Raw genomic sequence first — 17,512 nt, forward strand, 5'->3', positions numbered from 1 at the left:
TATGATGACCTAGAATGCATTATTCCTTTCACAGACCACGAAAAAACAAAAAAGAAAAGCACAAGGATACTAGTAAGAGTGTTAACCAGCTGAGAATTAACACACGGTTCTCAGAATTGTTCTTCCTTATTCCCAACCAGATAGAATTTAATACTCTCAGTCACTAAGTCATGTGCTGTGTTGTCTGTCTTTCTACCACATTCTTAAATGGCCTACATGAACATTCATTCTGAAGACCTTGAGTGAAATCTTGTCCCCACTGGGTATGTTTACACTGCAATTAGACACCTGCGACTGGCCTGTGCCAGTTGACTCAGACTCATGGGGCTTAGGCTGCAGGGCTGTTTATTTGCAGTGTAGACATTCAGGCTCAGGCTGCAACTCGAGCTCTTGGACCCTCCCACCTTGCAGGGTCCTAAAGCCCGGGTTCCAGCCCAAGCCCAAACGTCTACACTACAATTAAACAGCTCCTGAGCCCTGGGAGCCCAAGGCTCAGGCCAGCTGTGGGGTTTTAATTGCAGTGTAGCCGTAACCATTAAGGTCAAAGGGAATTTTACCATTGACTTTAGTGGAGTTAGGGTTTCACCCCTTGTCTTTAATTTCTGCTTGACCTCCTTTCGAAGAACCTCTGGCTCTCTTTCAACATGCTTTTATGTATCAAACTTGATCTTCTGTTACCTTTGCTTCCATTGTAATGTCCACTCCACACCCATCAGGTTAGGGTTAGGGTCTTGCAGTCTGTGCCCCATTTTCAATATCAAATACTTTATGCCATCTTGCCTCTGATTGCAGTGTTGTTATAGCCATGCGGTTCCCAGGATATTAGAGAGACAAGACGGGTGAGGTAATATCTTTTATTGGACCAACATCTGTTGGAGAAAGAGACAAGCTTTCGAGCTACACAGAGCTTTTCTTCAGGCTTGGGAAAGGTACTCAGTGTCACAGCTAAATATAAGGTGGATCAGATTATTTAGCATAAGTAGTTAACACATATTCTAAGGGACGATTGAAGGTGAAGTGGCCTGTTAACACCTCTGGGAACTTAAATTCATATCTTTGCTAGGCACTAAAAATCCTGGTCTTAATAAAGACACTGGATTTATGGTTTATTACAATAGTCAGTAACCCACTAACCCCACTCTTTTTCCTATAACTCCAGAGGTATTAATAGGCCACTTCACCTCGAATAGTTCTTTAGAATATGTGTTAACTGCTTATGCTAAACAATCCGTTCTACCTTGTATTTAGCTGTGATACTCTGAGTACGTTTCCCAGACTGGAAGAAGAGCTCTGTGTAGCTTGAAAGCTTGTCTCTTTCTCCAACAGAAGTTGGTCCAATAAAAGATATTACCTCACCCACCTTGTCTCTCATGTTGCGTCTGAATCAGATTCTGACTTCTAATTCATGTTGAGTAGCAGCACATCATTCATGGAGTAAAGTAGTACTCAACATGAAGGAAGGCTGGCAGAAACTGATCCTCTCTGGATATTCCTCTACTTTAATCCAGCCCTTTTGCTATTTATAACAGCATTGTATTTTCTTTTTCTCTCTACATGGAGAGAAGTCAAAAGACAACCCATGTAAAAACAGCATAGTACAGAGAAAGGGGACAAATAAGACACTAGGTTATTAAAATTAAACCACCTTAACCCCTCTAGTTTCTTGTGGATGTTCAAAGTGGCTGTGATAGAATGACATCTCATAAATATACATTGGCTTCTGTCAGGGTATACCCCGCCAAATCTGAACTCTGGGTACAGATGTGGGGACCCGCATGAAAGACCCCCTAAGCTTATCTTCTGCCAGCTTAGGTTAAAACTCTTCCAAGGCACAGTCTTCTGTCTTGGACAGATATTGCTGCCACCAACAAGTGATTTTCACAAATATTCAGGGAAGGGTCACTTGGAATCCCTGTCCCCCCAAAATATCTCTTCAAGCCTCTTCACCCCCTTTCCTGGGGAGGCTTGAGAATAAAATACCAACCAGTTGCCTTAGCAATGTGAGCACAGACCAACCCCTTGTCTAAGGACTTTGGAATCAAAGGATTCTTTAAAAAAGGGTAAATTTTATTAAAAAAGAAAAAGAAACACATCTGAAAACTCAGGCTTTAGGGATTAAACACAAAAAATAACTTTCTTGGGGTTCAGCTTAAAGGTTACAAGCAAAACAAAAGCACCTGGGTTTAGCACAGAGGACTCCACAAACCAAAAAGGTTCCTAATCGCATCTGTCTTAACTTTTCCTGTGCTACTTACATATCTTGGCTTCCAAATGAGGAGTTTCTAGATATGATGCTGATGATTTCCCATACCTGGCTTAAAGCTTACAGCTTGTTGCTGCCTTCTCCTCTCTCCAGCCCAAGAGACAAAGAAAAAAACCCCACACCCAGCAATTTTTCCCATTTGAAAAGGTACAGCCTCCCTATTGGTTCCCTGGTCAGGTGCCAACTCAAGTTAAGCGTCTCTTAACCCTTTACAGTTAAGGCAATTAGGGTACAGCTGCTATAGCTACTGACTGGGTGTCTGCAAAAGGGAGCTTCCTCTCCCCCCCCTCCAATTTATCATAGCTTCCATCACATTCTAAACTTAGAAACATCTGGAGGGAGAAACTTATGCAATTGTAAAGACAATCCTCTGCCTTCTAGCAGTTAATACTTGCTTTTCACCTGGTGTAAATGAGAATTGAAATTGAAAATAGGGTGTGTAATTAAAATTCAGCATGTATCATTGTTACACTGGGCTTCTGCCCAGTCTTGTCACTTGATTGTAGTTTACAGATTCTTTTCTTGATTTACATAAACATAAATCAGTGTTTTCATGCCTCGTGCTCTTGGTTATCATATTAATTCACAGTGCTTCCACGTTGTTGGCTTCCCAAAAGATTTTTTTTATCTAGCTCTGACAGCCAGTAGACTGCTCAGAAACATCTATTTGACCTGTTTGGTACTTTCAATAGAGTTTTTAGAAGGGTTTTCTATGGCTTGGCATCCCAACGTCCTATTAGACTCCACTCTTGCCACTTGAAAATAGCATACAAGGTGGCCTGCTATTGCAGGAGTTGTAAGGATATCTGTTGTGATTTACTGGGAGTTCTACAGTATGAAGTCAAATAACATTCAGTTAAGCAGCATTTGCAGAACAGAAGCTATGTGCACACAGACTCCCCTAGAAAAGTGACATTTATTCTAACAGTAAAGTACTTTTCTTTGTATTTCCCCCAGCGAGCATTGCTAGAACAGAAGCAGAAAAAAAAACGCCAGGAGCCACTGATGGTTCAGTCCAATGTAGACAGCCGCACAAGAACGCGCAGAATGAAACATTCAGAGGAACAAGCGCCATTGGTTGAATCGTATCTTAACAGCAACAGCAGCACCATTTTTCATGGTATATTGACGTGATCTATAGCATGCATGTTTACTGCTAGAAGTCCTGTTATTTTGTTGAAAAATGAAGTCAGCGTGGGAACAAGAATGTAATCTTTTAAATGAATGCCCTGAAAGCTTAGCTCAGCTGTGTTTGGGGATGAGAATGATAATAAACTATGCAGAATTCCAGAATAACCACCCCCATAACTTTAAAATGAACTTTTTCGACAGTGGAAACTTTCAGTAAGATGTCATCCTGGCTTGGGTTCCTGCTCTCCATACTTTACATTCTCCCTTTAAATCTGATTTCAATATGTGAAAGGATGTTGTTGAATGTTTTGTACAAAGATAAAATATGGTAATGTACCATAATACTGGGAGGGGCTACGTGAAATCCAGGTTTGCGTCTCCACATTACTCACAAATTGTGAGTGAATTTTTTTTTCTTTTCTGTGGAATTTATTCATAGAAGTTCCAGAATGCATCAACTATGAATAAGGGTTTTTGAATAATAAACCTCTTTTAACCATGCTTCTGAAAGCTGTTTAAGTAACAGATCTGATTTCAGATGAAGGGGAAAAAACACATTATTTTCTCTCATAATCGGAGAAAAACATATAAAAAGACTATTTTTTTTCCCATGCTGTCTAGGAAGTTGATTTTGTACAGAATTTTATGAGAATGTTTTCTTTGGTAGCTAGCTACAGGAGATAGAAAATTTCCTTTTACTTCTTTCTCATTGTAACAGCTAAACACAGGTGCAAAACCCTGTCCTATGAAATGTTATTTTATGATACACAGCAGCAATTGCCTTCTAAGCCACCCTTTAATGTAAACTTAAATAACAAGGATTTCAAGTCTGCTACAGACCGGAGAAAGCAGACATCTCACAAACAGTAGTGAAATCCTTATTTATACTACGCTGAATCCTGCAAGTGCTTGCACGCTGGGCAACCATTCTGACATCAGTAGAGGTTGCCTGGGGTGTGTGTTAAGGCAGAATTTGGCCCTTCATATCACATCACATCAATCTTTTTCCACTCAGGTCGTTCCCTGGAACAGTTACGTCTAGGCCTCAAATTACTTTATTTTAAATTCTCTCTCCAACCCTGCCACCAAAGGATGTCAGTGGACAGCACAGACTTTCAAACCCTGATAAAGAAACAAGACACTCTATTTTACAATGTCATGTAAACCATTAAATTAGGTTCTTTTTACATCTGACATAGTACAAGTAAATAAGATGGGCAGAATAGCCTAGTACTGAAAATGCATTAGTAATATGTAGCTATATTTTCTCACATTCAGCCTTTGGTTTGTAAACTTCTGGGGATAGCTCTCCAGGTAATCAACTGTTGGCGCATTTATCAGAAGCCTCAATTTAACAGCATTTCATTACCCAATAAAGTGGTTTGTTGCATTGTAAAATCCTCTCTCAGGAGCATTATTCTTGAAAACATTGTGAGAACTACAGAAGTGTCCTTTTTTTGTTGTATTTTTCTTCAGGAGTATGGTTGGTAGTGTCAAGATTCATCTGCTGTGTGGGGCATATTTGGGTTTCAGTGGCCATTTTCAACGACAGTATTCATCTCCAATGAAAACGTTGGTATCTGGGAGTGTTGGATGCATGAGACAGCTGGGCTATATCTAAAGAACTGTTCTGCTCTTTCCCATTCACTTGTTTCTGTTATGGGTGTGCTTTAAAATGACTCTTTGTGGGAACTGGTGTCCTACTGCATAAACTGTACTGCATATATGAGCGAGTCCGTGAGATTCATTCCTATGTAGCAGGCACTGCACATGTACCACCCCACATATTTTTTTTCCTTGTAAAATTCCTGTCTGTAAACTTCAATAGGAAGGTGTAACACAGGAATGCTTGTTTAATTTGATGAGTAAAATTAAGCCTGCCTCTGGTGGGAGGTTGGATGATTAGATTATGGGGTGTATGTATAATGAGAGGTCAGGAACAGGGTAACATGATTCCTTGTTCCCATCATATTGGAGCTTGTCTACACTGGGAAATTGACAGCATAGCTATAGTGGAATAATCTAGTCAGCTATGGATATTCCAGAATAGCTCCCCATGTCAACACTTTATTCAGGAATAAACAAATCTTTATGCCACAGTAAAGTTACTTTTATTCCAGATTAGCGTTCATACAAGGAGCTATTCAGGAATAGCAATAGTAGACTATCTTCTCCTGCTCTAGCTGTGCTATCATCAGTTTCCTTTTTTAGACAATCCTTAGCTGGTGTTGGAATTCTGCAGGGAGCTGCAGAATGATTACTGCTAATCCAAGCTTAATCTATAATCTTAAACTAAAATAGGGAAAGAATACATTAAGAATTACTTAGACAAGTTAGATGTCTTCAATTTGGCAGGGCCTGTCAAAATACTTCCTGGTATACTTACGGATCTGGTTGAAGAGATCTCTGAGCCATTAGTGATTATCTTTGAGAGCTTGTGGAGGACGGGAGATCCCAGAGAACTGGAAAAGGGCAAATATAGTACACATCTATAAAAAGGGGAATAGGGACAACCCAGGGAATTATAGACCAGTCATCTTAACAGAAAGATAATGAACCAAATAATCCAAAGAGTCGGTTTGTAAACACCTAGATGATAATAAGGTGATCAGGAACTGTCAACATGGATTTGTCAAGAACAAATCATGTCACACCAACCTAATGTCTTTCTATGACAGGGTAACCAGCTTTGTGGGTAAGCAGAAGCAGTAGATGTGATCTATCTCGATATTAGTAAGGTTTTTGATTCAGTCCCACATGATCTTCTCATAAGCAAAGTTGGGAAATATAGCCTAGACAAACCTACTATAAGATGGGTGCACAACCAATTATAGTTAGCAGCCAAGTAGACTTCCCTAGATATTAACAAAATGATATGGTTAAACTCTTAACATGGAGGTGAGAGGCCAGTTTGTTATGCCCGTTCATTTCTTGGTGTGTGTTAAAATTGCCAGTGAGAGTCCCCATTAGCACCCTTAGTGACATGGGTGATGACACTTCTCCATTCAGGAAATGGACTGAAACCATAACTCATTTTGCATATGTCACCAATCACTCAGTAGCTGGTAATTATTTTTCAGTCTCCAATGACCTTTGGCCTAGGACTGAAAGGTGTTGTGTCCCTGAGCCCATCTGTAATCCCATATAGAATTACATGTTTTTCATCTTTCATTCAATTACCATATTAGCATTGGTAGCAATTAATACTATAGGATAACTTCAGAAAGCAACAATATTTGTCAGGAAAAGGCAAGCTTCAGGTAAAGTGTGGGCTTCTAGCATCAATGTGCCAGTCCATAAAGTGACTGAATGGAGCTAAACAATTAGTAAGGAACAATGACAACACTGATAGAATCTTTTCCCCGTGAGTATTAGTTGAGCTTCTACTTCTAACAGTCTAACAACTGTATTATTTCCATATTAGATAGCCATTGTGGATGGACCATTTCAGATCCATCTGGCCCTACTGAAAATACTTAAAACTATTACTGAAATATAAAGCTTATATTAAACAGCAGTATTTGTAGACAGATGATCTACAAATGGGGCCCTTGTATGAAAGAGGAGTTTTGTTTTGTACTGCTGTTTGGAAGAAATTACAAAATTACCTGTAGAGCAACAGCTGTGTTTTAAAACATCTTTATTTGATCCCAGATTTGTGTTAACCTAGTAACCAGACCTATGCTGATGTAGAATAATGCTTTCACAGATTTATAAAGAACTGACCTTTTCCACTGCTCCCTTAAATTTTCTGCAGAAATGAAAGGCAATTTTCATAGGTAAGAAGGTATCATTTTTTTTCCTGTGAAAATGGTGAGTTTCCACTTGGGACAAATTCCTTTTTTTGCAATTTTGAGAGAGGCTAGAATCTGAACAAGGCAAAGTCTGCTTTTATTAATGTTACTTTTTTTACAGACATGGCTTTTGTATGTTTGGAATTAAAATGTTTTAAATTAAAAACAGAAAAAAACCCTCCTTCAAGTAACTTTGCAACAACTTTTGATTTAGAAGTTTAGATTAACCATGTAAAAGATAGCAACATTACTTTCTCTTTCGTAGCATCTGTGTCAGTCCCAGGATATTAGAAAGACAATGTGGGTGAAGTAATATTTTTGTATTGGACCAATTTCTGTTGGTGAGAGAGACAAGCTTTTGAGCTTACATGGTGCTCTTCAGGTCTAGGAAAGGTACTGAGAGTGTCACAGTTAAATACAAGGTCGAACAGATTGTTTAGCAAAGTAGTTAGCACATATCCCTCCAGTAATGGGGAGAAAGGAAGGGGTGGGGGAGAAAGATGGGTGGGATGGGGCTTTCCACTAAAAGATATTATCTCACCAACCTTATCTCACTAATATCCTGGGACCATCACGGCTACAGCAACACTGAATACTTTCTCTTTGACATTTGGCAACAGGGCTAAATTAGATGTCTGTATTTTGTGCCAAACAGATTTCTGATCACAAGTCATAACTCTGGATTGTTAAATTTGGCATGTCATTCTGTTCTGACACCATAAATGATATGAGAGAGAGAGATTTCCATTGAATGGCAAACTGTCAGATTTTAAGGTGACATCATTTAATCATTCATTTTAAAAACATTTGTGCATGTTCAGCAAAATCTAGTGGTTTGGATCGTGTTTTCTGTTGACTTCAGTTCGAGAAGGTGTTTGTTCTTTTTTGGGAGAAAGCAGGGAATATGTTATCTGCATTAGATCATACTCTTGATACTTGGAGTGCTGCCTTACTTCTTAATGAGGTGTGGGAGAATTTTGTGTTAGAAGATTATAATAATTTTTAGAAACTCCATGGGTCTCTTATAAATGGCAGCATGAGACCTCTAGCATATGTCCCCAAGATTGAAATCCCCCATGTTAATGTAGTTTTAAAAAGATAGATGTTTGAAGAGTTGCTCATTCTGTTCTCTTGTCTGACTTGATATGTAACAGAAAACCCCCCCGGTGCCTCATTTTGTGATTTACTAGTTAGTACATTGATCCTTGTACTATATTGGGGCATTTCTACAAGGAGTTATACAGTTTATGAGGAGCCATGCTATTTTGAATCACTAAAGAGAGACTCCTACAGCAACTTAAATACTAGTTTTTTCCCCCACATGAAGCCCTGTTGAATTCGGTGGCGTTCTGTGCAGGCACAGCAATCTGCCTGCTCGCTGCCAGTTGCAGGCGCCTTAGACTGTAATCTTTTGGGGGAAGAGACTGTCTTGCCAAGTGTTTGAACAGCACCTAGACACTGGAAACCTGATCCTAACTGGGACCTTTGGGCATCACTTCACACATTCAGTTTTACAGGCCTTCTACAAAACTGATGAAAATTGCTGATTTTTTTCAATGAAATTTAACATTTTTACCCATCTTTACTTCACTAGAGAGTTCATGTAACTCTAGGAACATCTCATGCCTTGTAAACTACTTAAAAAGTTATAGTTTAAGCTACGTTGGAACAGTTTTAAAATAGATCAGATAAAATTATAGTGGATCACTGTCCGAATAAACAGTAACATTCTCAAGAGCCAAGAAATTACAAAGAAAGGTGCCAAGCCATTTTTATGGAGATACGTGAGAGCACATCCAAAGAGTAGGCAAAAGCCAGTGCATTTATTAAACTGTTGCTTAATTTTCTTTCCTCGATGCTCCTTCTATTTTCACTTGTCATGAAATGAGAAGTGTGAGAACTTTGATAAATGGACTGAATCGTTGCCTAGTAAAGCTGAGTGAATAATTTGCAATGAATAATTTATCCAGCTGTTTAGCCTCTTTTTCCGCTTGTGCTGTGTTTTTTTAAGCAGATTGCAAATTCTTCAAATATATTCATTATTCAAATAATCTTTGATCCAGAAGAGTTCTCAGTGGGTATTTAATATTCACTACATTGTGCGTGTGTTGGTTAGTTGCAATTGAGATAGTAAATGTACATGGTATTGTTTCAATTATCCAGTTGTTGCTACTGGGTATTGGTGTGCCTTTAAATTTCATTTTATTATTTCCACTACTTGCACTTGATTGTCCCATCTTTATCAGGTCCAGTCTGATGATGTGTATTCAAGATGGCAGCTAAACTGAGTGTCTCCATGGCCTTGAGCATAAAATGGTGGAAATCTTTCAAATCCTTCCTTGAGGAGGTCACACCTCCGTGTTAATATTCAGGCATCTACTGATGAAATTTGTGACAGCTTTTCAAAACTAATTAATGCAGCTGGAACCCACACTAATAATTATTTAACTTCAGGTTAGTTAGGTCAAAGGATAGCTGACATGATGGAAAGTAGTTGGTCCTAAAAAGTTCTTGTGTTTTTAGTTTTTCAGTTAGTAATATCAGAACATTCCATCCCATTTTGATTAAGCCACATTTTAGACTCCTTCAGTAGTGTTTGACCTGGATGGATGGGCATATTAAACAAAATATTAGAATGGCTTTAAATACCGGGCTGGTCATTTAATAACTTGTCAGGAAAATACTGAATTCTACAAACTAGATCATCATCATCATGAAAGACACAAAACCAGAGAAAAACCTCCCTAATTTAAAAAAGGAGAGACAGCTGCAAATATAGAACAGAATTACTGGGCACGGAAATTCAACTGTTTTAAAGTTTATTCACAGCAGAGGCTCTTTGCTGCCCTGGTTAGTCAGAGGCCTTTATGACTGGTGAAACGGAGCCTAACGTGCTGCCTTTCATATTAATCTTGCCATCCTCCCTGAGGGATGGAGTGGTCACTGCCTCTGTTCTGTCTCATGCATTATCCACAGTGTTTGGTAATGCTTTGCAAAGGGATTGCAGCCAATGAGCTAGTGACTAGTATCAGTCATTTGCTAAAGACTGTAAGTGGAATGAGGAGTTAGGGTGAAACAGCCCCATTGGCCCATCTGATCATCATCTAACTTCTGCAGATTTCATGGGTCTATTATGTACAAGTGCCCTAACAAAGGTCTCTCTCGTAAAAGAAAGAAAGTGATTAACTCACAGTGTGTTGTAAATTTAAGATGATTTTTAGACTCGTGTGTTGCAGGAGTGGAGCTGTGAGTTTGAAAATTATTTTTATACAGGTTGGGTGCTTTTCTTGCCTTACTCATGTGACGATTCTCACTTAAGTCAGTAGTATTACTCATATGTAATTCAGGAGACACCATCACAGGGCCTAATAACATCAGCCACGCTATCAGAGGCTCGTTCACCTGCACATCCACCAATGTGATAAATGCCATCATGTGCCAGCAATGCCCCTCTGCCATGTACATTGGTCAAACTGGACAGTCTCTACGTAAAAGAATAAATGGACACAAATCAAATGTCAAGAATTATAACATTCATAAACCAGTCGGAGAACACTTCAATCTCTCTGGTCACGCGATTACAGACATGAAAGTTGCAATTCTTCAACAAAAAAGTTTCAAATCCAGACTCCAGCGAGAAACTGTTGAATTGGAATTCATTTGCAAATTGGATACAATTAACTTAGGCTTGAATAGAGACTGGGAGTGGCTAAGTCATTATGCAAGGTAACCTATTTCCCCTTGTTTTTTCCTAAACCGCCCCCCCCCCCCCCGACGTTCTTGTTAAACCCTGGATTTGTGCTGGAAATGGCCCACCTTGATTATCATACACATTGTAAGGAGAAAAGGAGTACTTGTGGCACCTTAGAGACTAACCAATTTATTTGAGCATGAGCTTTCGTGAGCTACAGCTCACTTCATCGGATGCATACCGTGGAAACTGCAGAAGACATTATATACACACAGAGACCATGAAACAATACCTCCTCCCACCCCACTGTCCTGCTGGTAAGGAGAGTGGTCACTTTAGATAAGCTATTACCAGCAGGAGAGTGGGTTTGTGTGTGGCGGGGTGGGGGTGAGAAAACCTGGATTTGGGCTGGAAATGGCCCAACTTGATTATCATTCACATTGTAAGGAGAGTGATCACTTTAGATAAGCTATTGCCAGCAGGAGAGTGGGGTGGGGGGAGGTATTTTTTCATGCTTTGTGTGTATAAAAGATCTTCTACACTTTCCACAGTACGCATCCGATGAAGTGAGCTGTAGCTCACGAAAGCTTATGCTCAAATAAATTGGTTAGTCTCAAAGGTGCCACAAGTACTCCTTTTCTTTTTGTGAATACAGACTAACACGGCTGTTACTCTGAAACAACTCATATGTATTAGGAATCCAGGATTTGGTCCATAGTGGACTTGTCCCATAACTCGTGAATTTGGGGAGTGTTTCAGTGGTTCTCAACCTATTTACCATTGTGGACTACATATGCAGCTCTTTGTGTGTTATGTGGGCTGCAGCCACACAATATATATACTAGCTGTATGGCTCTGAGGATGCCACATGGGCCGCAGCTATGTGCTGATTGACCGCAAGCAGCCCGCAGGTTGAGAACCACTGGTTTATATCTTCTATGATAGAGACTACTGGGCCACATGTATCATTGGGCCTTATCTGTTTACTGAGCTTCTGGGGTTTGCCAATGATATTTAAATGATCTTCTGAGCAAGCCAATTCTTTCCTCTAGATTCCTTGCCATATGTAGCTTTTTCTTCCTGAAAGAATTTTTTTATTTTTGTTTCTGGTGCAGGTGAGTGCATAATAATGGCAAATCTAAGCCTTAAAAAAATAGTGGTATGGTATGGGATCCACGTCCTGCAGGGTGGATTCTGTGCAGCTCTAGGGCTAGATCCTCTGCAGATGTAAAGTGCCTCTGAAGTGTTCCTAGCCTCTGTTTGACAGAAGTTGAGAATGGGCAATAGGGAATGGGTCACTTGACGAATAGCTGTTCTTGGCGTTGCCAACTTTCTGATCACACAAAACCGAACACCCTTGCCCCACCCACTCTCTGAGGCCCCGCCCCTTCTCCAAGACACATGCCCTCCATTGCTCCCTCTCCCCTACCCTCACTCATTTTCACCGGGCTGGGGCAGGGGGTTGGGGTGCAGGTTCCGGGGTGAGACCAGAAATGAGTGGCTTGGGGTTCAGGAGGGGTCTCTGGGCTGGGGCTGAGGGGTTCGGAGTGTGGGAGGGAGCTCAGGGCTGGGGCAGCAGGTTGAGGTGCACGAAGGGGTGTGTACACGGCTGGGGGTGTGGGATCTGGGGTGGGGCCAGGGAATGAGGGGTTTGGGGTGCAGGAGGGATCTGAGTGCTGGGTCAGGGGGTTAGGAGGTACAGGAGGGGGTAAGGAGTGTGGGCTCCAGGCACCAGCCTCGCAGCTCCTTTTGGCCACGTTTCTGGGCGAAGGAGAGCTGCGGAGACGGCACTCAGGATGGGGGCAGTGCACGGAACCTCCCTGGCCGCCCCTGTGCCTAGAGGCCGCAAGCACATATCGGCCACTTCTGGGAGCCGCACGGAGCCAGGGCAGGCAGGGAGCCTGCCTTAGCCCCGCAGCACCGCGACCGGACTTTTAGCAGCTCGGTCAGCGTGTTGACTGGACCCGCCAGGGTCCCTTGGCGACTGGGCGTTCCAGTCGAAAACAGGATGCCCGCCAACCCTACCTGTTCTGTTCGTTCCCTCTGAAGCACCTGGCATTGGCCACTGTTGCAAGACATGATACTGGGCTAGATGGACCATTGGCCTAACGTATGGCCATTTTATGTTCTTATGTCGTAACTCCGCTGATGACAGTTTACAAAAGTTGAAGATCTAGCCCCTAAAGTTCTTATTGTACTGCTCAGTGTTGGTATATTTGGGGGCTGAAGGGCTTGACCATTTCTTTGTATGTAGTTCATGAAATAATTGCTTTAAATGAGTGTGCAAAACCTGAAAAGTATCACAAAGCCACTTCGACAAAAAAAGTCACTTTATTTCACTTAAGGGCTCTTAACTAGAAGAATAAACTGGTGTGTGTGTATGTGTATGTATATGTTTTAACAAATTTAAATACAGTCCTCTGGCAGTACTGTATAATAAATTGTAAATCTTTATTACTTTGAAAGTCACTGCAATCATGATTATTCTGGCTTTCACAATGAATGCTGTGTTCCATTGAGATTTCTACAGAATGAACTAATATGCAGCCCTTATAAAGTCAGAGCAACTTTTTTTTTACTTTAAATGGATATATTAAGTCTCTATAAATTAAAGGTCCTTTCTTGCCAAAGCTGATTGTGCTGTGAATTTTACCATAAGAAGTGAGTTTTTGAAGTTAAACTCCAGATGATGCTTTTGCAGGAGTTAGCTGTATACTTAAGGCACTGAAAACTATGGGGGAAAAAACCCAACTAGCATTATCCTATATTATTGAGCTGGCTCATGGGGCTTGATCAGTGATCAGCATTGACAGAGCTTCACTACAGGGAAACTTACAGCAGCTCAGCAGCATAGTAACATTTATGGTGGTATTTTGGGCCTAATGCATAGCAACCAATATATTGTAGGAGGGGGAAGAATGGGAGAAGATGAAATAAGGTAAAATAAACCCTAGCCTTAACAAATCTGCCAATTTAAATTCCATTGTAGCTCTGCAATTGCTTGTTTGGTTTAATTTCCTTTCCGCACAAACTGAGATGTCAGCCAAACCTTAAACTCTGCTGCACTTGCATTCTTTTCTGTGGCTTCAGAGAGTTCTCATTTCATTCTCTCTCTCTTGTTTTCCTCTCTCTTTTTCTTTTTGGTGGGTGCCCTGAATCTCTCAAGCAGTTCAGGAGGCCGAGCAGGAAGATATAAAGGTGGTAGCAGATGCTCAAGCTCCAAAATCGACTAAAAAAACCAAGGCAGCAGCTGCAAGCTGTCAAACTGGCAGCACGAGAAAGGAGAAAAAGGGGAAACACAAAGGTTAGCTGCATGCTGCTGAATATCAAACATTGGGTTGAGTGGCAAGATGCTTCTGTATTTTTTAAGATTCTTTGAATGTGTGTGATGGTTGTGATAGCTGACAACTGTTTAAAACAAATATTATACAAATGCATACACCAGATGGGAAAATTTGCATTGCTTGGTCCTAATTTAGCACATACATATTGAAGTAAGGGATGGTCAAGATTTGTTGTCCTAATCGTTTTGCAAAGCCATGTATTAATGTAGCCTGTACTAAAAGAACAAAGGAACAAAATATTAATATAATGGGCACTTAAATTCTATAGAGGTTTTAGGAAATTGTGTGCTTAGAGCCATATTACACCAAATCATTTTTCAGATCAATCTGCACTTGCAGGAATCAGACATAAATTGCAGAAAATTCTGTCCAAAACTGAGTTTTAAAAGCTGTACAGATTTAGGGTCATTGCCCCTTTGGAGTCATTGGGAGTTTCCCCATTGATTTCAATGGGGTCAGGGATTCACCCTTACTATGGATTTGAAGTTATTTCAGAGCTATTACCCTCTGTCAGGTCAACATACATTTAAGGGTATAAATAAACATCTTTATGAAATAGTTCTGGACGCTAGCTCATAGACACACATAGTACCTATCCTAAAAATGTAATATCTAAGGCTGTTTAGCAAAAACAAATATCCACCATAGACAATGACAAAAGAGTGAACAGAAATGGAATTACTGGCAGTATAAGTTTTAGCAGCCGAATCATTTGAAAATAAATGGAGCAAGTGGGATGAACTGATTAAAAGCTGTATCAATGATTTATATATATATATACTTTTAACTGGAGACTAGATCCAAAGCCCATTAAAAATCAGTAACCTTTCCACTGACTTCAGTAGGTTTCACATCAGGCCACTATAACCTATATTGTCTGCACTCAGCTGTTTTCCCTTTTCATATATATCTGACATTCTCGCCTTAACTTCATAGGTAAGAAAATAATTTGTATGGTTAACAATCGTGTTAACAATTAATTAAAGAAAGCTAGTTGCTAATGCAGGAAGGCCCCTATTTCTGCTTGTGAACCATAACTGGAAACCCCTCTCCTGGAGTTGAGCAGCTTTGGTGCCTAAGATGTTTCTGGTGAGAAGGAGGTAGGGGCCTGCCTTGCGCCATACAAAATGGCCAGAGGAGGAGGCAGCACTCATTTTATAACCCAGTGGTTAGAGAAGTCATCTGATATGTGGAAGACCGAGGTTCGTTTTCCCTCTCCCCCACCAGAGGGGAGAAAGAATTTGAATAGGGGTGTCCCACCTCTGAGGAGAATGCTCTAACCACAGAGCTAGGGATGTGGTCGCTCTCTCAGTCTGTCCTGTTGAAGCTGTTCCACTGTGGATAAATACTTAGTCAATAGAACCAGGGGGATTGGATCCTAGGTCTCCCACCTCCCAGGTGGATGCTTTAACCACCAGGCGATAGAAATATATTCTCTCTCTCTGTCTCTTTCTGTCTCTCAGTGACTCCTAAGTATTTATCCAAAGTGGAACAACTTCAGCAGGAGAGATAGAAGGTGCCCCTTCTCCTCCTGTATCAGATTATTCCATAGCTCAGTGGTTAGAGCACCCTCCTGATACATGGAGGACCGAGGGGGGAATTAAACCTTTGTCTCCTACATCCCAGGTGACTGCTCTAATCACTGGGCTAATAATATGAGGTGGGCAGCACCACCACCACCTCCTCCTCTAGCCAGATTTTGAATGGGACTCAATCCGGTAGGTATGCTCAGAGGCCACTTTCTAGATCAGGCCAGAAAGGTGAGATGGCACTCCTCTGGCTATTTTCCTCTGGTTCATGGATCACACTTGGGCTTAGGCAGGAGATAGCCATCCCGACACATAGTGAGGTAGCAGTGTGCAGAATGCTAGGCACTTAGGAAACTTTTACCCTGAAAACTTAGGTGCCAAGTGAGTTGAGGCTACTGTAGTGTTAGGTAGCAGCTGGGCAGGAGTTCTGTGGATCTCAGTGATGTGTCTAAAACTGAGATTTAGGCACGTAAGTACCATCATGGTCCTGAGGTAAAATTATATTGTACAAACCTCCTTGTCTCTTTGATACCCTGGGACCAGCATGGCTCCAACAACACTGTGTATTACATTTAAAATCACAGTTTTATATGTATTTGTTTTTTTAAAAATTGGCTTCTGAACTGAATTAAAAATTGCTGTTGGAATTTAAAAAATGGGAAAGCCAATATTTCTGGACTTCAGGTAAAAATAATTTACACCAAGGCAGAAATTTGAGCACCAAGTTTTGCTCGTGAGTTAAATCCTCTTAAAACTTTTAAACCTGGAAACTTTCTAATGGAAGTGCTGACTCAGCCTGTAGCTGAGCATTGTGCATAGTAGTACATAAATCATTTTTACTGTATAATCACATAAACTCTGGGCTCTAGTAATACCCAGATTTTGACTGCCATATTTTGACTCTGGTAATAGTCCATTTTCCTTATATGGGATTTCTATACACATACTATATAATGTACAGAAGATAAAATATTACTTCAGTCAGTTAAAATAGATGAGATTTTGACAAATTTATATAATTAAGATTTGCATAATACTAAATTGCATATAACCGACTGCATTATACCTTTTTCTGTGCTGATTTTCAGACCATTTTCTAATCTCTTGGTCTAAGCTCACATGGTGAAACTGACAGGAACTTTGCCATTGACTTTAGTGGGGCCAGGATTTCACCCCATGTTTTCCTAGGTGCTTGTTTGGGTGCTATGGGAGTCTAATCCTGGTTGGGACCTTTGAGCACTACTGCAATAAAAACAATAATAATTACAGGAGCGTGTTGTTTAAAAATGCCTGATATGTCCTATGGGACAATGTCTGATGGAGAATGTTCTATAACCATTGGTATTGTTTTTGCTGGATAGTTGACTCAGTGAGAAAAGATTTGCTGTGTGTAGTTTAGTTTTATCATGATCAGTATGTGCTGACCAAGTTTATTATCTCAGCACTGCCAATAAATTAATACTAAAATTTTTGACCCCCAAAACATTGCTGCTTTGTTTTCAGGAAAGACTTTTTAAAAAGAAAATTCCCAAGCAGAAAAATGTTGACATATTTTAGCAGACATAGGTCATTGCAATTGTAGTAATTGCATATATTTTAGTACATACAACATGAATGAATTTGGTAACTTTTGCAAAGCGTATTCGCCGTTTTCCTTGGAGCTTTTGGTAGTTTTCACGTACCTGAGGGATTCATTTTAAAAGGACACTGTCAGATAGTTGAGAACTAAAATTTGTTTGTTTTTTAAATTATATGAACTA

General features: G+C 40.3%; 1 protein-coding gene across 9 annotated transcripts in view; it reads left to right on the forward strand.

Moving 5' to 3' along the window:
• TUB (TUB bipartite transcription factor) overlaps positions 1-17,512 on the forward strand; it is a 254,405-nt gene that overhangs the window by 197,391 nt on the left and 39,502 nt on the right. For 4 of the 9 annotated variants that reach the window (XM_048852324.2, XM_048852328.2, XM_048852332.2 and 1 more), the window contains exons 3-4: positions 3,221-3,383; positions 14,046-14,183. In XM_048852324.2, the coding sequence (XP_048708281.1) occupies positions 3,221-3,383; positions 14,046-14,183 (301 nt within the window). The remainder of the gene's footprint in view (positions 1-3,220; positions 3,384-14,045; positions 14,184-17,512) is intronic. The other 5 variants (XM_048852325.2, XM_048852329.2, XM_075129390.1 and 2 more) reach the window with 2 other exon arrangements.

The sequence above is a fragment of the Caretta caretta genome, chromosome 6, assembly GCF_965140235.1.
Source record: "Caretta caretta isolate rCarCar2 chromosome 6, rCarCar1.hap1, whole genome shotgun sequence".
In the NCBI taxonomy this organism is placed as follows: domain Eukaryota; kingdom Metazoa; phylum Chordata; order Testudines; family Cheloniidae; genus Caretta; species Caretta caretta.